Source organism: Larus michahellis, chromosome 15 (assembly GCF_964199755.1).
Source record: "Larus michahellis chromosome 15, bLarMic1.1, whole genome shotgun sequence".
In the NCBI taxonomy this organism is placed as follows: Eukaryota; Metazoa; Chordata; class Aves; order Charadriiformes; family Laridae; genus Larus; species Larus michahellis.
In genome coordinates, this window is record NC_133910.1 from 14,231,066 (window position 1) to 14,245,905 (window position 14,840).

The window sequence follows — 14,840 nt, forward strand, 5'->3', positions numbered from 1 at the left end:
GGCCGCGGCCGCGCTGCGGGGGCGCGGGCGGGCGGCGCGCCCCGCCCCGCGGGATGGAGCCGGGAGAACGGGGCGCGGGGGGGGGCGCTCCGGTACAGCCCCAAACCGCGGGGGAGCCGGGTGGGAGGGGGATCCCAGACCTCCCCCCGCCCCTCCCCGGGGCCGCTCCGCAGGGAAAACAGGGAGAAAAATGTCGGGAGGTGGGCGGGGAGGGGGGGGATGCGCAGCTCGGGTCCTGCCAAGCCGCACCCCCCCATCGTCACTGGAGGTCTGGTCCTTCCTGGGGGGCTGATGGGCAGCAGGAGGGCGGGGGCTGAGGGGAGGTGACAGTGGGAACAGGCAGCTGAGGGCCTGGGGGACGGGGGTGACCGTGGTGGGCCACCAGCACCTTGAGCTGCAGACGCATCTTCCAAGCCCTGGCTGCCCCCAGCCAAAGGCAGGTCTGTGCCTCTCCCCCCAGGATCCTCAGGGTTCTCATGAGCCTTCGTTCTCTCCCTGCATCGTGCACACATAGAGACCAAGTTCAATCCCTTCAAAAACCCCACAGATCCAACCTACAGCAGGTTTGCGGCACAGCCAGGAAACCATACAAGTGCTAAAAGCAGTGGCACTCAGCGCTCTTCCACCTCAAAACCATGCAGAGCTTTATGCCTCTACAAAAGCGCCCTGTATATGTGTGCACACATTCATTAGCTGTTCTGATGCACGCGATAAATACAGTTTTCTTCCCGCCTGCGTTGCGATGAAGGCCCCGCTGGAGCTGCCCGGACATGCCTGGACTTCTGTGGTAGCAGCCAAGGAGGGGGAAAAAATCTGGCGCTTGGATACAGTAAAACCTGCCTGCAAAGCTGCAGAGAGCACAACACAAACTGCAAAGGGGACGAGGAGCACAGCAGACACACCGCTGGTCTCTGTGCCTTTTTTTTTTTTACCCAGCAAAGGGTTGCCTGACACTCATTTCTCCAGGGATACATTCCCCAGGTAGATGTTTCTAAAATACATAGTCCTCTATTATCCAGCCTTCCACAAACAAGCTCATTAAGGCAGAAGAGTATAAAAACACCATCACCAGGTCCCAGCTTGGGCACCCGGCAGCGGCACAGCCCGAGGGACGAGCAGGAAGAACAGCACTGAGTGGTGGGCGATTTGCAGCAAAGGGCTGTGAGAACTCAGCGAGGCTCGTGCCTTTCCTCCAGCATCCCTCGCTGCCACCACCAACATTTGCACAGTTTTCAGGGACAAAGGCCCGCCTGCAACCCAGGCGCAGGCCACGGCAGATTTCAGTTTGGTTGCCAAATCTGCTGCCAAACAGCCCGCACAGCCCCTTCCTGTGCTGCCCATCAGCAAAATACTGATTTTTGCAGTATTTCCCTTCCTCTGTGGTCACCTGCAGCAGGGGTGTCCCGCTGTGTACAGAGCAGGACCATAGCGGGCTGGGGTGATGAGCAGGACTAACAGCCCAAACCTTCCCCACACAGCACAGGCATTTTAGCACAAGCCCTGCCGATGTTAAAGGGATTTAATTCTATTTAAAACTCTACCCTGCCTCTACCATGGAGAACGTTGAAGAGAGAGCTCAGATCACACAGACGAGAGGAGAAAAGTAATCGGAAATTGCAAGCCAGTCACTTTCTCTTCCTAATTATTAGCTTTAACCCCATTACTGCTTGAATAACACCACTAGTGGCATTTTCTGGGAGGCAGTGACTTTTCTACAGCCAGAGGAATGCAGCCCCAGCCCGGAAAGACCGCTGGGGCTGGCAGGATTGCAATCTGAACAGCGAGTGGGGCACAACCCAGTCCTGTCCAGCTGAATGCGGTCGGTGCGCCGGGGAAGGAGCCGGGCTGTTTGCTCAGAGAGGAAAATCTGGTGCAGGGCCAGCCCTTGAGAGCAGTTTTGCTTTGCAGATCCCTCTGCGTTTCTCTTCAGAGGCAGACCTCGGCAGTGCTCACATCTCCCTGCCGCCACCGACTGCATCCTGAGCTCGCCCAGCCCTGGCTGGGGCTGTTTTTTTTCACTAAGAGACTGCGCGTGCTGCTCACGGTGCATCTGCCGTCTGTTCACCATATTGCAACATGCTGCCATGGAAATGATCATTCCCTGGGCGATATTCGCTTGTTGCTGCTGCGGTTGGAGCAGGGTCTCGCTTATAGGGAAGCCGTTGCCTCTCCTGCCACGCCAGCGCCAGAGGTTGGGGTGGGATCTGAGGACGCTGTGCACTACGACTGCAAAAGCTGGGAGCTGCATGGGCTGCACAGCCGGGTGTGTGGCTGCAGAAAGCTTTTGCTTCCTTGGGTATTTACTTAAAAGTGTTTTAATAAAACCACTGAGCTCTTTCTCCCCAGGACGTAGCAAGGCTCAGCCAGGCAGCCTTTGCTCCACGTGGGCTCGCCACGCTGCATGCTTTTAATAAAGCATCCTCAGACGCCATCATGAGGGTTTTCCCCAACGCGTGCTTGTTGATTTAATTGTTGGGATTGCAGTCACCTCATGGGAATAGAGGCTACGCGCAAACAGTGAGGCTCGGTCCTCCCCGCTTTGCTTCATGGCAAAAGGTCTTTGCTTTCCTCCCTTCCTCAGGAGCTCAGACCTGAAAAAAAATAAGCAGTTTAACACAGCCAAAGCACAGCACCCTCTGGCCCCCACCTTGGAGCCATGAGCAAGGCTGGAAATTGGGGATGGGGTGGCATCCAGTATCCCACACTTGCATTTTGGGATGTGAGGTGATGGAGGAGCTGCCCTCGGAAGGGGGGGAGAGAGGCAGGGGATCCGCCGCCCGGCTCATCTCAGCCCATCCCCTGCCTCTCTCCTCCCCTTCCCAGGGCCGGATGAGGCCCCACAAAAGGTCCACTCACACTTCCAAGGCTTCACTAACCCCCTTTTTTTCCTAGCACATCCCCAAACCCACACATCCATCAGTCTGTTACCACTGTCTTTGCGGCCAGCGTTACCTATCGGCTTGTGAACATCCTCCTTCCGCATCCACCCACCCAAAAAGCAGATAGAGAAGGTGCTCCAAAGCCAAACGACCACATGAGGGAGGAATCAGTCACCAGAGACAGTAATGAACTGGCAATGAACCCATCGAGCAGAGCGCACACAACCTGTACTTTGTGCTTTTTGGTGAAAAAGCCAAGTTTTGCTAAGAGCTTTTTTGCGCCAAAGCTGGGGAGTCAGTCAGCAGGGGAGTGGTGATGCCTCAAAGCCTAGGATGGGGGAGGAACGTACACACATGAGATTAATTATGTCAACTACAAAAATAGTGGCTATTTTAAGGTTAATGCTTAAGTGACCTGACTCAGTCCGAAAAAGAGCCAAAGAAACTATTGGCATCAGCGCTGGCTGCTCCACCAGACAAGCCGTGGTCACCGCTGGCACAGAGAGCCACCAAAATAGTTGCTTTTTGTGGGGTTTTGAAAAAAAACAAAACAAAACAAAAAATGCCAGTAGAGTGATGTGAACATCCCAATGCAACAGCCACAAACCAGAAGAGCAGGAATGCATCGGCTAGTCCTGGGGGCATCCTCGCCCCTGCCTTGGCTTCTCAGGCATCACCCGAATCCCAGATTACAGCAATTTTACACAGGTGTATGATTGCAAGACTGTGGGCAGCTTTAAATAGGACTCCATTCCCATTTAAGCTTCAAGCTCATCAACCAGTGAGTTTCTGAAGCACTTTTAAGCTTGAAAAGATGCTCTTGCTTTGCCCCTGGTTTCACTGTCGGCCACAGCAAACACCCAGTGCTGGCAGTTACTGTTGTAACTGTTATAATAACTGACCTACATACAACTAAGGAAGCCTCAGAAATCAAGATTTATAACCCAAAACACACTGAGGCTCAAACTCCAGCAGCCCTACTGGCTATCACCGCTATAAATTTATTTCAGCTAGCGCAGCATTTTAGTGCCAATCCATAGCACAGCTTTAGAGGAAACACAACAGAAACCAAACATACCAGGTTTTGGGGTGAATGGCAGCGGGAATGGTGCCCTGCAGGCTCTTTCCCCAGGAAACAGAATTGCAGATGTTGAAATGATGGGGAAATGCTGAGGAAGGTCTGGAAATCAGCACGACTGCGCTGAGGCTGCCCGTACAGCTGCCTTTCAAGACTGACATGCAGCCGACGTGCTGAGTGTTACAATTTGCTATGCTATTAATTTCTCTGTTAAGTTCTAGTATTTTTTTTTTTTTTTAAAGACCGTATTCTCTTTACAGCCTCTGGGGCTGTAATTGTTATGCTAATGCAGGAACCTGGAAGGGGTGGCTGTGGTGAACTCATCAGCTGCTCTCCCAGTTGCCTGCTGCATGGAGCCAGCAGCTGGCTGAGACAAAGCCAAGCAGGAGGGAGGTGTCCCGATCTTCCTTCGTGGCACATCACAAATCACAGCTGGCAACTGGGAAACCACCTTCTTTTTCTGCTCCTGCCACTGCTCATCCTGCGGTACAGGAACTGCGGAGTTCAGCCCAGCCGCCTTGAGCCTTCAAACAAGGCTCGATGCTAGAAGCAGGCAGCGCGTTTGTTCAGGGACAGAAAATAAAATGACTCCTCATAGTGACAGCCAAGCAAGTGCTGTGCAGTTGTGCCTGTGTGTGATAAGATCACAGTCGCAGAGGTAGCAGCAGCTTTTTGCAGCAAAGACGCCCTGCAGCATCCACCAGCGACGACAGCTGGGTCAGAGAGGCTGTTCTCCACGCTGGGAGTGATGCCCTGGACAAGGTTACTTGAGCACCATTCACCAATTCAGCTTCCGCAGATGTTTTTACTCAAGAAAACCCCAAAACCTCTTTGAGAGAAGTATCCCTAGAACTGCAAGGCTGAGGTTTGTATCAGAACAAAGATTTTTAAAAAGAGATATATACCTAAGAACCTTCAAAATAAAGGGAAGGTACGCAGCTGCCAGCTGTCTGCTCTCCTGCCCAGATCTTCACTCTGGAGGTAGCCCGGTGTCTTTGGCCACGCAACGCTGGGCTGCGAGCACTGGCAGCGGGCGCAGGGGAACAGTTGCGGTGGTGGTTTTCACACCATGAGCCAGAGAGAAGTCAGTCCCTTTCAAAGATTACTCCTGAATCATAGCAGATCATCAGCTTCTCGGTGCGGGGAGTCCCTTTGCTGTACCTCCACCCTGTCACGGACGCTGCCAAGGAGCTGCGGCCAGGGCTGGTCACTGCTGACCTGCTCCGGTTTTAAGACGAGACACAAAACTCTTAAGCAATCTTCATAAGCCAACTGCGCCATCAGCAGCAATGTCTGTCCCCCCAAAGCTCACCCTGCATTTAAACTTAAAATTTTAAAAAACCCAAACCCAAAAAAACCCACAACCCCCCCAAAATATTCAAATATACAAAATCGACTTGTACCTATTTTGAAATTTCATTGCTGTAAGAGGTTGAACCGTTGCCTCCCACAAGGCTGCTCTGATTCACAGCAACACACCGGCATCGTGTGCTTTGTAACTCCAAGCAGATATTTCTGCGCAGTTTTTACAACAACAGTTAAAACCCTGACTTACCACGAATACAGATTAGGGCATACACGTACCAGCGTCATTTTAATGTAGTACTTTTATGTTCCTCCTATGGAGCAGCCGAGCTCACTCAAGGCATCCACAAGGTTTAATAGTAAAACAAAAATGAATCCCCAAACCAGAAATTATGCACGCAACATACTTCACACAGAGATAAGCAAATGGAAAGAAACTGACTCAGGGGTTTAGCCCAGCTCTCAGCTGATAAGGGGTCGTTCCCTACAGTATATTTAGCAGTGATTTGTCCACTCTAGTGTTGATTAGCTAAAACAACACAGAACTGCCTCCATTTCTCCAGGGAGACAGTTTGCAGCCAAACCCATCTCATTGGCAAAAGGTTTCTCCCAACATTTTGTTTTCCTCTGCTCTCATTTCATCTCGCCTCTCCACAGCTCAGGCCTTGAGCCACACTGGTTAATTCCACCCCATTTCTGCAGTTCCCCCTCCACACAGCCATTTTGTAGCATGCTACGTCTTCCCAGCTGTCCTTAATCATCACTTAGCCAGGCTTACAGCTTTAATTCCTGTAATCTTCTGTCATTGCCCAATTCTCTTGTCTCAGTCACTGCAACTGTTCGTTGTAGCCCCTCCAATTTAGCTTACTGCCTCCTGGTATGAGATCCATCCCAAAACCAAACACGTTTGGTTTCTCCCAGGGGATGCAGATCAATACCTTCACAGCCATGCTGGGTGTGGGATTCCTTCTGACTTCAGAGCTCCTGCAGAACAACGCATCCCGAGCAGCTCCGGGGAAGGGGCATTTCCAGCCTGGCACCAGCTGAGGCACTAACAGGCACCTGCAGAACATGGTGGGCTCTCCGGGCGATGGGACATTGTGCCACCCTACAGAAACAACTCAGGACTGAAGGCCAGCACCTCAGAACAGCCTCCTCAGGGACAAAACCCCCTTTATTAATATATTTAGCCTTGCCACAGGAGACCTGTGTTGTTAACAGCTCCTCTCACTGAGGATGCTGGAAGTCAAGCTCAGCACAATCATCCCTAGAGGGAGCAGTAAAAGGAGTTTTAAGCCATCCCCTCCATTTTGATCCTCACTTATGCCACCACTGTGACAGCCTCACCTTGCATCATGCCTGTTTATGATTTTTTTTCGGTAATACAAAGAGCCATCTCATGCATTATAGTGCAGCCACCCCACTAAAAATATTCCACAGGGGGAAAGAGTCACAAGAAAGCAAAACCACCCCCCGTTCCATTATTTTCCATGGATGAGAGGGGAGAGAAGAAAGGAACAACATGCATTTGTTATTACTTAAGGCACATGAAAGCCCTTATCTCCTAAGTAAGGACCCCAGTATCAGGATCAGCTGTGCCAATACAAGCTGCATTATTACCTCTTCTGTACAAAGCAATTTGTTTTTATTGACCATTCACTACACAGGGCACTACAACACGCTCCTGCTCATTACAGTCTGTCAGTCAGAAGGCAAAGGGTGGTAAAAGCAGGATTTAAAGAGACAACAGCTCTTCGCAATCATGAAGATAACCTTGCTAGAGCAAAAGCACTGGCAGCAGGCAGCTTGGACCGCAACAAGGAGCGGTAAATGATCAAGACAGCTCAGAATTTCAGACACTGGAAGAAAATCCTTAAAGCAGGTAAAACAATTTACCTCCTCTGGACAGGAAAACAGCTACAAACTTGCATCCAAACACAGCACATTGAGGAAACCTGGGTTAGGGCTCTGGTTTTGTTTATTCTCTGCCTGTGTAAGTCTACCAGACAGTCTCCACTTGCAACAGACCTTAAATGCTGGGAGCTCTGTTGCAATTAGTTTGTTTTTTTTCCTTTATTTGTCTCCTTAGAGAAATAGTCAGCAATCAAGATTTTTCTCTACAAAACCTACACTCGGTATCAATCTCAAGTGAGTCTTCCCACAATTTAGTCCCTCTTTCCACACCCTTACCCTAACATTTCATTTGCATCTGAGAGATTTTGGGGCCCGGGGCAGCTCTCCACTGTAGCGCTGTGCACTTACAGCAGGGATGAGTTGGCTGCTCTCACTTTAAGGGGAGATTTTTTACTGCCAAACATAGAAGAGGCAGAAAATGCAGAGGATGCTCAGTCTAGAAAAACCTAATATCCAAGGACTACCTGCATGAAACAGAGGTAGGTTACCCCAGTGCAACAACCAGCCATTGCCCTCATCCCAGTAAGTTTGTTTTATTCTACAGCGGGGTATTAATAAGTCCAAAAATCCATGTACTTTTTATAGTTTAGTTCCCTGGTAAAACACCACCCACCCAAAGGCTTGAGGCAAGGCAGAACTGGCTACTCGGGATTTGCAGGGTAGAGAACACGGGCTATTTTTGGCACTACCCCTCTGTGGTAGGATGAGAACTAGAGGCTAAACTGTAGGAGACATCTTGAAGACTTACATTTTGTGATGAAGGACATATGCTTTTGAGGGGCGGGAGATTATCAGGAAGAGCACTCCTCAGAAATACTTTGCCCTCCTCATCCCTGCCAACCCAACCAGTTTGCAGAACTGTAAGGCACGGTGAGATCCTGACAGCTCAGGAAGAGAACAACTACAGGAGTCCCAAATCACCCTCAGCCTGAAAACAAACAGGTCAAGAACCTGCCCCTTTGAGATAACATGGCCAGATCCACATAGGATATTACTTAAAATCCAGGTTTCTACCCTTAATTTGCATCTGGTCACCAAAGTTCAAAGCACCAGCTCCTTGTCCTCCCTCTCATGGCAAGCTGACCCCAAGCCCTGTGGAAGGAGGAGGCCACAACGCTAGGTGACAGCAACAAGCCCTGGATGTGCCTGCCTGAGACTGCAAGACCATGAGAAACAGGACTGTAAGAAACGCCATGCTTCCATGGAAGTCCATAAACTACTGCAGAAGTTCAGCTTACAAAACTAAAGGAGGGGCTCGGCCCATACAAGCATGAGCTGAAAGACCTCCAGGTACGACAGCTAAGGGCAGTGAACCCCACTGTGCGTTCCTGAAGGAAAGCTCTTCCCCTAGAAAACTTCTTTTCTGCAGAAGAGGTTTGTGATTTGGCCCCATATCCATGATGTGGATGGTAATGGCTGCAAATGGAAGTCAGGCATGGGGAAACGCTGACTTCGGAATCAACAGGTCAGCTTGGTCCCTAGCGGTTCAGAAGCAGAAAATGAGATGCATTAAACTTCTTTCTGGACAATCTTTATTTTACACATTTGCATCACAGCAGGGAAACCAAGTTACACAGACCATCCTGCTTTATATCTACCTTGCTTCTCTTCAAATACTGTTTGTTTTTCTTTTAATAAAATTTAAAAAAATACTGAAAAAATCCATTTGTACATCTGAACATGAACTGAGGAATAAGATATTTACAGGTCACCAAAAACCCTGGAACTGGACCTTACTGTACAGGAAAGTCATTTTGAGTTTTGGAGGTCGTTTATTAAATGAATTCAAAGCTACATTGTACAAGGCAACCCAAAGCTGCTTAATGACACAAGAGGATCTGGAATTAATTATTTATAGTTACTAAAGGGAAAGGGAAGCTATTTAGACCCATACTCTGTTTTGACAGAGCAAGTACCAGCCCAACGCTCCAGTACCCTAGCTACAAGACGAAGTGCTTCTCATAATGTGGAGGTCGGGCTCTACTTTATTACACAGAGAGCAGAACGCCCAGTGAAATCCCACAGGGAAATATTTATTAAGAATTATCCTTTCTACAGGATTGCTGCAGTCAAAACATAAATGGGTTCTTGAGCCAGGCAACCTACAAAAGTGACTCTTTTCTCAACCACTTTCTTCCAGTACTGTCACTTTACGCGTGAGCGAGTATCTCAGTATTTTTCTTAAATCCGTTCCAGCCACTTGCAAGTACATATCATGCAGAGTTCTTACAAGATCGTTGCTATATCCAAGCAAGAAACTGCAAGGGGGAAATATGCAGCTTCCCAATATTGGTAAGTAAAAGTGATTAATAAGCCCAGAACAGCATCATACCCAGCAGCTACAAAAAAAGCCAGATTAATCCAATTTAGAACAACATTTTCCAGCAAATCAACCCCAAGGAACACAAGGAAACACCAGTCAAGTGCCTCTGGGCAGCACCACCTCAGTTTTCATGAAAAATTCAGGTTACTGAAGTTACACACAAGGTCACAGGTTTTAGACAGTGTAAGAACCGTTATGTTTCAAATATCACTGTACCTTCCATCTCCTGCGGACCAAAGCTCCATGCTCTTTTTTACAAAGGTGAAAAATGGGGAAGTGTTTTATGATTGAAGTGGAGGTCGTAGCACAGAATCAATAAAACACATTTGCTTTAAAGTAACAGTAGTCTGTTAGCTATCATGGCAGGTCAAACTGAAGGAGACAAACCAGGTGGACTGGAGGAGGAAGGGTTTCCTTCCCTTCAATACCTGCACTTCTGCCCCATTATTTTATTAACAGCTAAGCAGCTTCAGTTCTCAGAGCTCAACAGAACATACAAATACCCAGTATTTGCTTCAAATGCCACCAGGCAATTTTCAAATAGACAACAACAAACGCCCCCTTTCTTGCAAATTTGATTGTCACTGGCCAGACTGCATTTCTCTGCTCTAGGAGCAGCATACTGTACAAAAAAAAAAAAGACTTAAAACACTAAAAAAAAATCTTCCATTGGACTTTCACCAAATGTGCACACTGGAATGATTAGGACATGCCCTTTCATGGCCAGAAGGAATGTTGCAGTGCTTAAGGATACACAGTGGATGCACACTCATGCTAGAGAGAGTCCACTTAGCTTAGAAAAATACATCTTCCACATTACTAGCTCCAAGACAAAATACTGCAATGCAGCAAATTTTTACAACATGCTCCCAGGGTATGCCAGCATGGAAATCCAGGAACAGGGCACTCAGCTGGAGAGAAACACTGAACAATGCACTGCACAGATCATGACATGCTGAGTGAGATGACAACATGAAAGAGCATCTTAATAGGACAGCATGTGGCTTCTTCAACTCGAACTGCTACATTTTGAGCAAGCAGCAGCAATGTTCCAGATGACCCCATTACGTCTTGCTTTCTCTTAGTACATCTCTTGATGAACCATCAAGGAAAACATTTTCAAGCCTGAAGAATGACAAGAGTCTGGCAGTTGCATTGCGAGGAGGTTTCCTATGGAAGACAGCTTGCTGAACAGCTATGGCAGGAAGGAGGAGTGCATCAGTGGCATTTGCATGCCATCAACAATAGGGATTTATTGGGGCATAACACGCATTACAACTGAAGACTGAACCGATCTCATTTTTGTCTGCAGAGGGTGCCGAGTACTCCACTGCAGCAACATATGTGAATGCATTCAAAACCATTTATTCTGAATTGCACCAGACCCGCTTTTCCAGGACTCCTGTCACTACACTGCTGTGTGCTTGCAGGGTAACTGTTTTACTTGCTCACTTCAGTAAAAGGCAGAGACAGGAAAGTAAGGCTGTATCCCAAAACGATGTGTAAGCTACAAGCAGCTCTTCTACTCTCCCTCCCCGTGAAAGGCAGAGCTTCCTACTACATAGGCAGCCATCAGCATCTGAAAGGCAAGCACTGCTATTATGCTCCCTGGTGAGCTCTAAGCTGCTGCCTTTCACTAGCAATGCAGCGGTGCACTCCCAGCCAGGAGCAGCCCTCCCTTTGATGCTTTGTGGTGCAGTACAGACTGTGCTGCCGGAGGCACAATCCTCTCCGTCCTCCAACATCCCCGCCACCATCCAATCCATCCTACAACCCTGAAAGACAAATTTTTCAACCTGCTCTGAGGAATTCCACCAGAGAAAGTGGAAATTTACTTTGGAAATGGCTGCAGTAAGAACTTCTACTGCACTGTTTTTCAACTTGTACATCAACATTAATTTTCTTTACTAATGCTTACGTCTGGCCAGTTACTGCTGTACTGCTGGTTGGCATCTTGCATTAAGTGCCAGCTGAAGTTGGCTGTAGAGCTGACTGCTGAAGCTCAGGTCTGAACTTGGAAACAGCTCTTCTAAACTCTTTCGGAGTACTACCGTGGCTTTTCATGCCAAGACAAAAAGTTGTCACACATTTTTTGGCCTTTAACTAGTGAGCCAGGGACTTGGCAGATAAGCCTACACCACGCACTGCTTCAGCAAAAAAGTGCATTTAAAAAAAGAAACCTGAGACTAAGGTAAAAGCACTCTCGCCACATCAGCGGCTCCACTGATGCTGAGATATGGAAGAGGCAGCCTTTGGAACCAGCTCAGCCCACACTGGGATCCTGGCACAGCCCCTCATGTTTTTGGGTGAAACACCACACCCATCAGAATTACACATCTCATTTGCAAAAGGTATTAGCAGGTCCTTAGACAGCATCATGTCTGGATTAACACTGTTATATCACTTCTGTTCCTGACAGCGAATCCTTATCCCTGACGTACTTCAGTGCCAACAGACTTCAAGTCTCCTGCTCGTCTACTGCTTTGAGTGGCCCTTTGGATGCAGATAGTGACATTTTCACAGGGACAGAGTAACTGTGCAGAGCGAGAGGATGAGTTTTTCAGGTATTGTATTTAAGTGTATGATAAGCTGGGACTGCCTATGTTTGTTTATAACAAACAGTCCAATTTCTCACACCTCAGCTACTTAATAATGCAGAAGATTTCTTCATACAGAAGGTCTAAAAGGCTCGTAGGTCACCTAACAGCCTTTCTAGTGGTGTAGGCTCTCCGTTTCCACTAAAACTGTATCATTGCAAGACAATGACATCAAAAGTCAAACTATCACTGCTGTGATTACTATGCAGTTACAGCTGAGGAGGAAAACACTGAAGAGGACTCTGTACCCAGAGAACAAGGCTATTCTCATACTTTATCTGAAGAGAAACCAGTTCCAGGTATCAAAGCAGGTAGGTTCATTTCTACCATTTCCATGATGCATAGAACCAACACCTGGGAAAAGAACTGGCAACCGCATAAAACAATGCTGCTCTTCAAAGAGCAAGTCTTGGTACAGACCACTCACTTAAGAGCTCTACAATCCCTGTTCAAGACCAAGGAAGAAGTGGTTCAAGGTTCCAAAGAAAATCCTCCTTCTGAACTTCAAGAATAAAAAAATCCATGTGGCTAATAGTCCTCTAATCAGTTGTGCCCCAGAGATGCAGTCCCTTCAGTTAAAAAAGCAATTCCTAAGTGAGTTTGTAAAAGATGCTGGCGCATCTGAAGCTCTGCGATGATCCCTGTCACCCTGACAGAAGCACTTTGCTCAACAGCACCGTATGTCAACGTCTCTACATATATATTAAGGCTTCAGCGGGTCAGCAAGTTATACTTGATTTATTTTTCTTAAAGCTTATCCTCATTACATCAGTGAACCACTTCCACCCTCCCCCAGATTAAGAATCATTTGCTATGCCTTACTACTACAACTACAGGCACCGGCTTGCCTTACTAACAATACCAGAGTACTACAGATAAAACACATATGGCATTTGTAACATATCTCTAAAGACTCCACTACATGTTTGCAGCTAATAGTCAAGACTTGCATATTCCCCTGCATCGAGGTTCTGCTCATAACCTTCTTTCCTGACAAAAACCATTTAGGACCAGGAGCTGCAGTTGCCTGGTTTTGGCAGCAGCACCATTTTGACCAGTTCAGCTCATCACAAACAGCAGTACCATTAATCCTACATAGTCAGAGAGGTACGAGTAGCCACCCAGAGAGGCCCAGTAATTCAGGGTAACGTTGAGCTGGAGATTTATGCTGCAGTACCTTTGCTGGACAGATTTCCACTGGAGATTCTGGTACTGTTTATACTGTGCCAGAAAGAAGTGTTTTTTGAAATACCTTGAAAATATTTTTATAAAGCAGATCAAAGTGCTCTGGGTAACAGCTTGAAGTTAAGTGTTTAAGATAGCACGGCAGACCCCTAAAAAGCAAGCATCAGTCTTACACCTCTTCTGTACTTTTTGTCAGGTGGGTGTGAATCAAGAGCAACTCCATGAAGAGTGGAGAATTTACATTAATGCTTATTGCGCTACGAGCTAGTGCTTTTAATGGAAAACAGTCACTTGCTTCCTGCATAGCAATACATTTGAAAACCTGACACATTCAAGTGGATACCTGCATGGGTAAGACAAAAAGATACTTATCAACTTTCCCACTGATGTGAGTAGTGGCAGAAGTCAACTGATCCAATATCCCATTCAGTCTCTCAAATAACTGCAGTTGTTTCTATTCATTTGTTTTGCAATGTTTTGTCCACACCAAAAGGAGCGTTTATAAAAAGAAAAAAGAATACTTACATCACTTATCTTCTTTTCCCACCTTCTGACACACTTTGTAATTCCCAGCATACATGTTACATAGCAAGTGTGTGTGTATATATATATGTAATGTGCATTAGGTAAAATATATACTTTACATACACACTAAAAGGTCTCTCTTCACATTAGCATTACACATTCTGAAGAACGCAACCGCAAACAATTCAGAATACTTAACCGATCCAGAAAGGGGGAAAAAAAAAGAATAAGCTACCCAAAATCCCTAGGAAAGCTTCACGCTCCTTGCAGGTACCAAGAGACCCCATTTTCTTATGATCAGAGGAATAGTTATATTTCTGCACTGCTTTGCTCCCCCGAGACACACCCCACTCTGCAGTTTCAGTGTTGGGAAGTGCTAGTTGCTCCCTTTCCACTGAGAGTAATATTAATAAATTAAAAAAAGTTTCTCTGAAAGTATTGCCCTAGTCCAGTCCATCATGCCGTGCTTTCCCACTCGCCCTGGGGCTCTGCTGAACCATTCACCACTTTCTTGACCTTCTTCATACCCTCCATTATTCCAGAAGTCGTCACCCTGGAAGAGAATGGAGAAACATCAGGGAACAGAACTTGAGTTGTAACATCCATTTCACCAATAGCCCGTGCTTGTCTTTCTGCGCTTATCAAGGAACTCTTCAAGTGTCCCTTTACCAAGACCTAGCAGTCTCAATGTTCAGTCTCTCCTATTGCTACCATTTCGCAGGCCAGGCATCATCTTGGACCCCACACCGATGTGCGTTAGGAGCAAGGCCACTGTCCTTGAGAGCCTTAAGGCCCTCCCCATCTACCCTTAAACTAAAACAGTAAATCATATTTGCTCATACTTGAAAGAAGGTAGCAGGGGTGGTTAAATAGTTAAGCCAGGTGTTTATTTGCTAATGTTTTAGCAGCTTACTTAAAAAACACTTTGCTGTACAGCTGAACACCCTTAATTCTGTGCATTGAAGAGTTTCTTCTGCATTTGCAATGCTTGTAATAGGTACAACATATTACACAAATGCACCCACAGTGGACAG

At 47.2% G+C, this 14,840-nt stretch overlaps 1 protein-coding gene across 2 annotated transcripts in view; it reads right to left on the reverse strand.

Moving 5' to 3' along the window:
• Positions 1-12,815: 12,815 nt before the first annotated feature.
• GPR107 (G protein-coupled receptor 107) overlaps positions 12,816-14,840 on the reverse strand; it is a 35,672-nt gene continuing 33,647 nt past the window's right edge. For both annotated transcript variants that reach the window (XM_074608248.1, XM_074608249.1), the window contains exon 18: positions 12,816-14,359. In XM_074608248.1, coding sequence (XP_074464349.1) covers positions 14,263-14,359 — 97 coding nt within the window. In that variant the 3' untranslated portion in view covers positions 12,816-14,262. The remainder of the gene's footprint in view (positions 14,360-14,840) is intronic.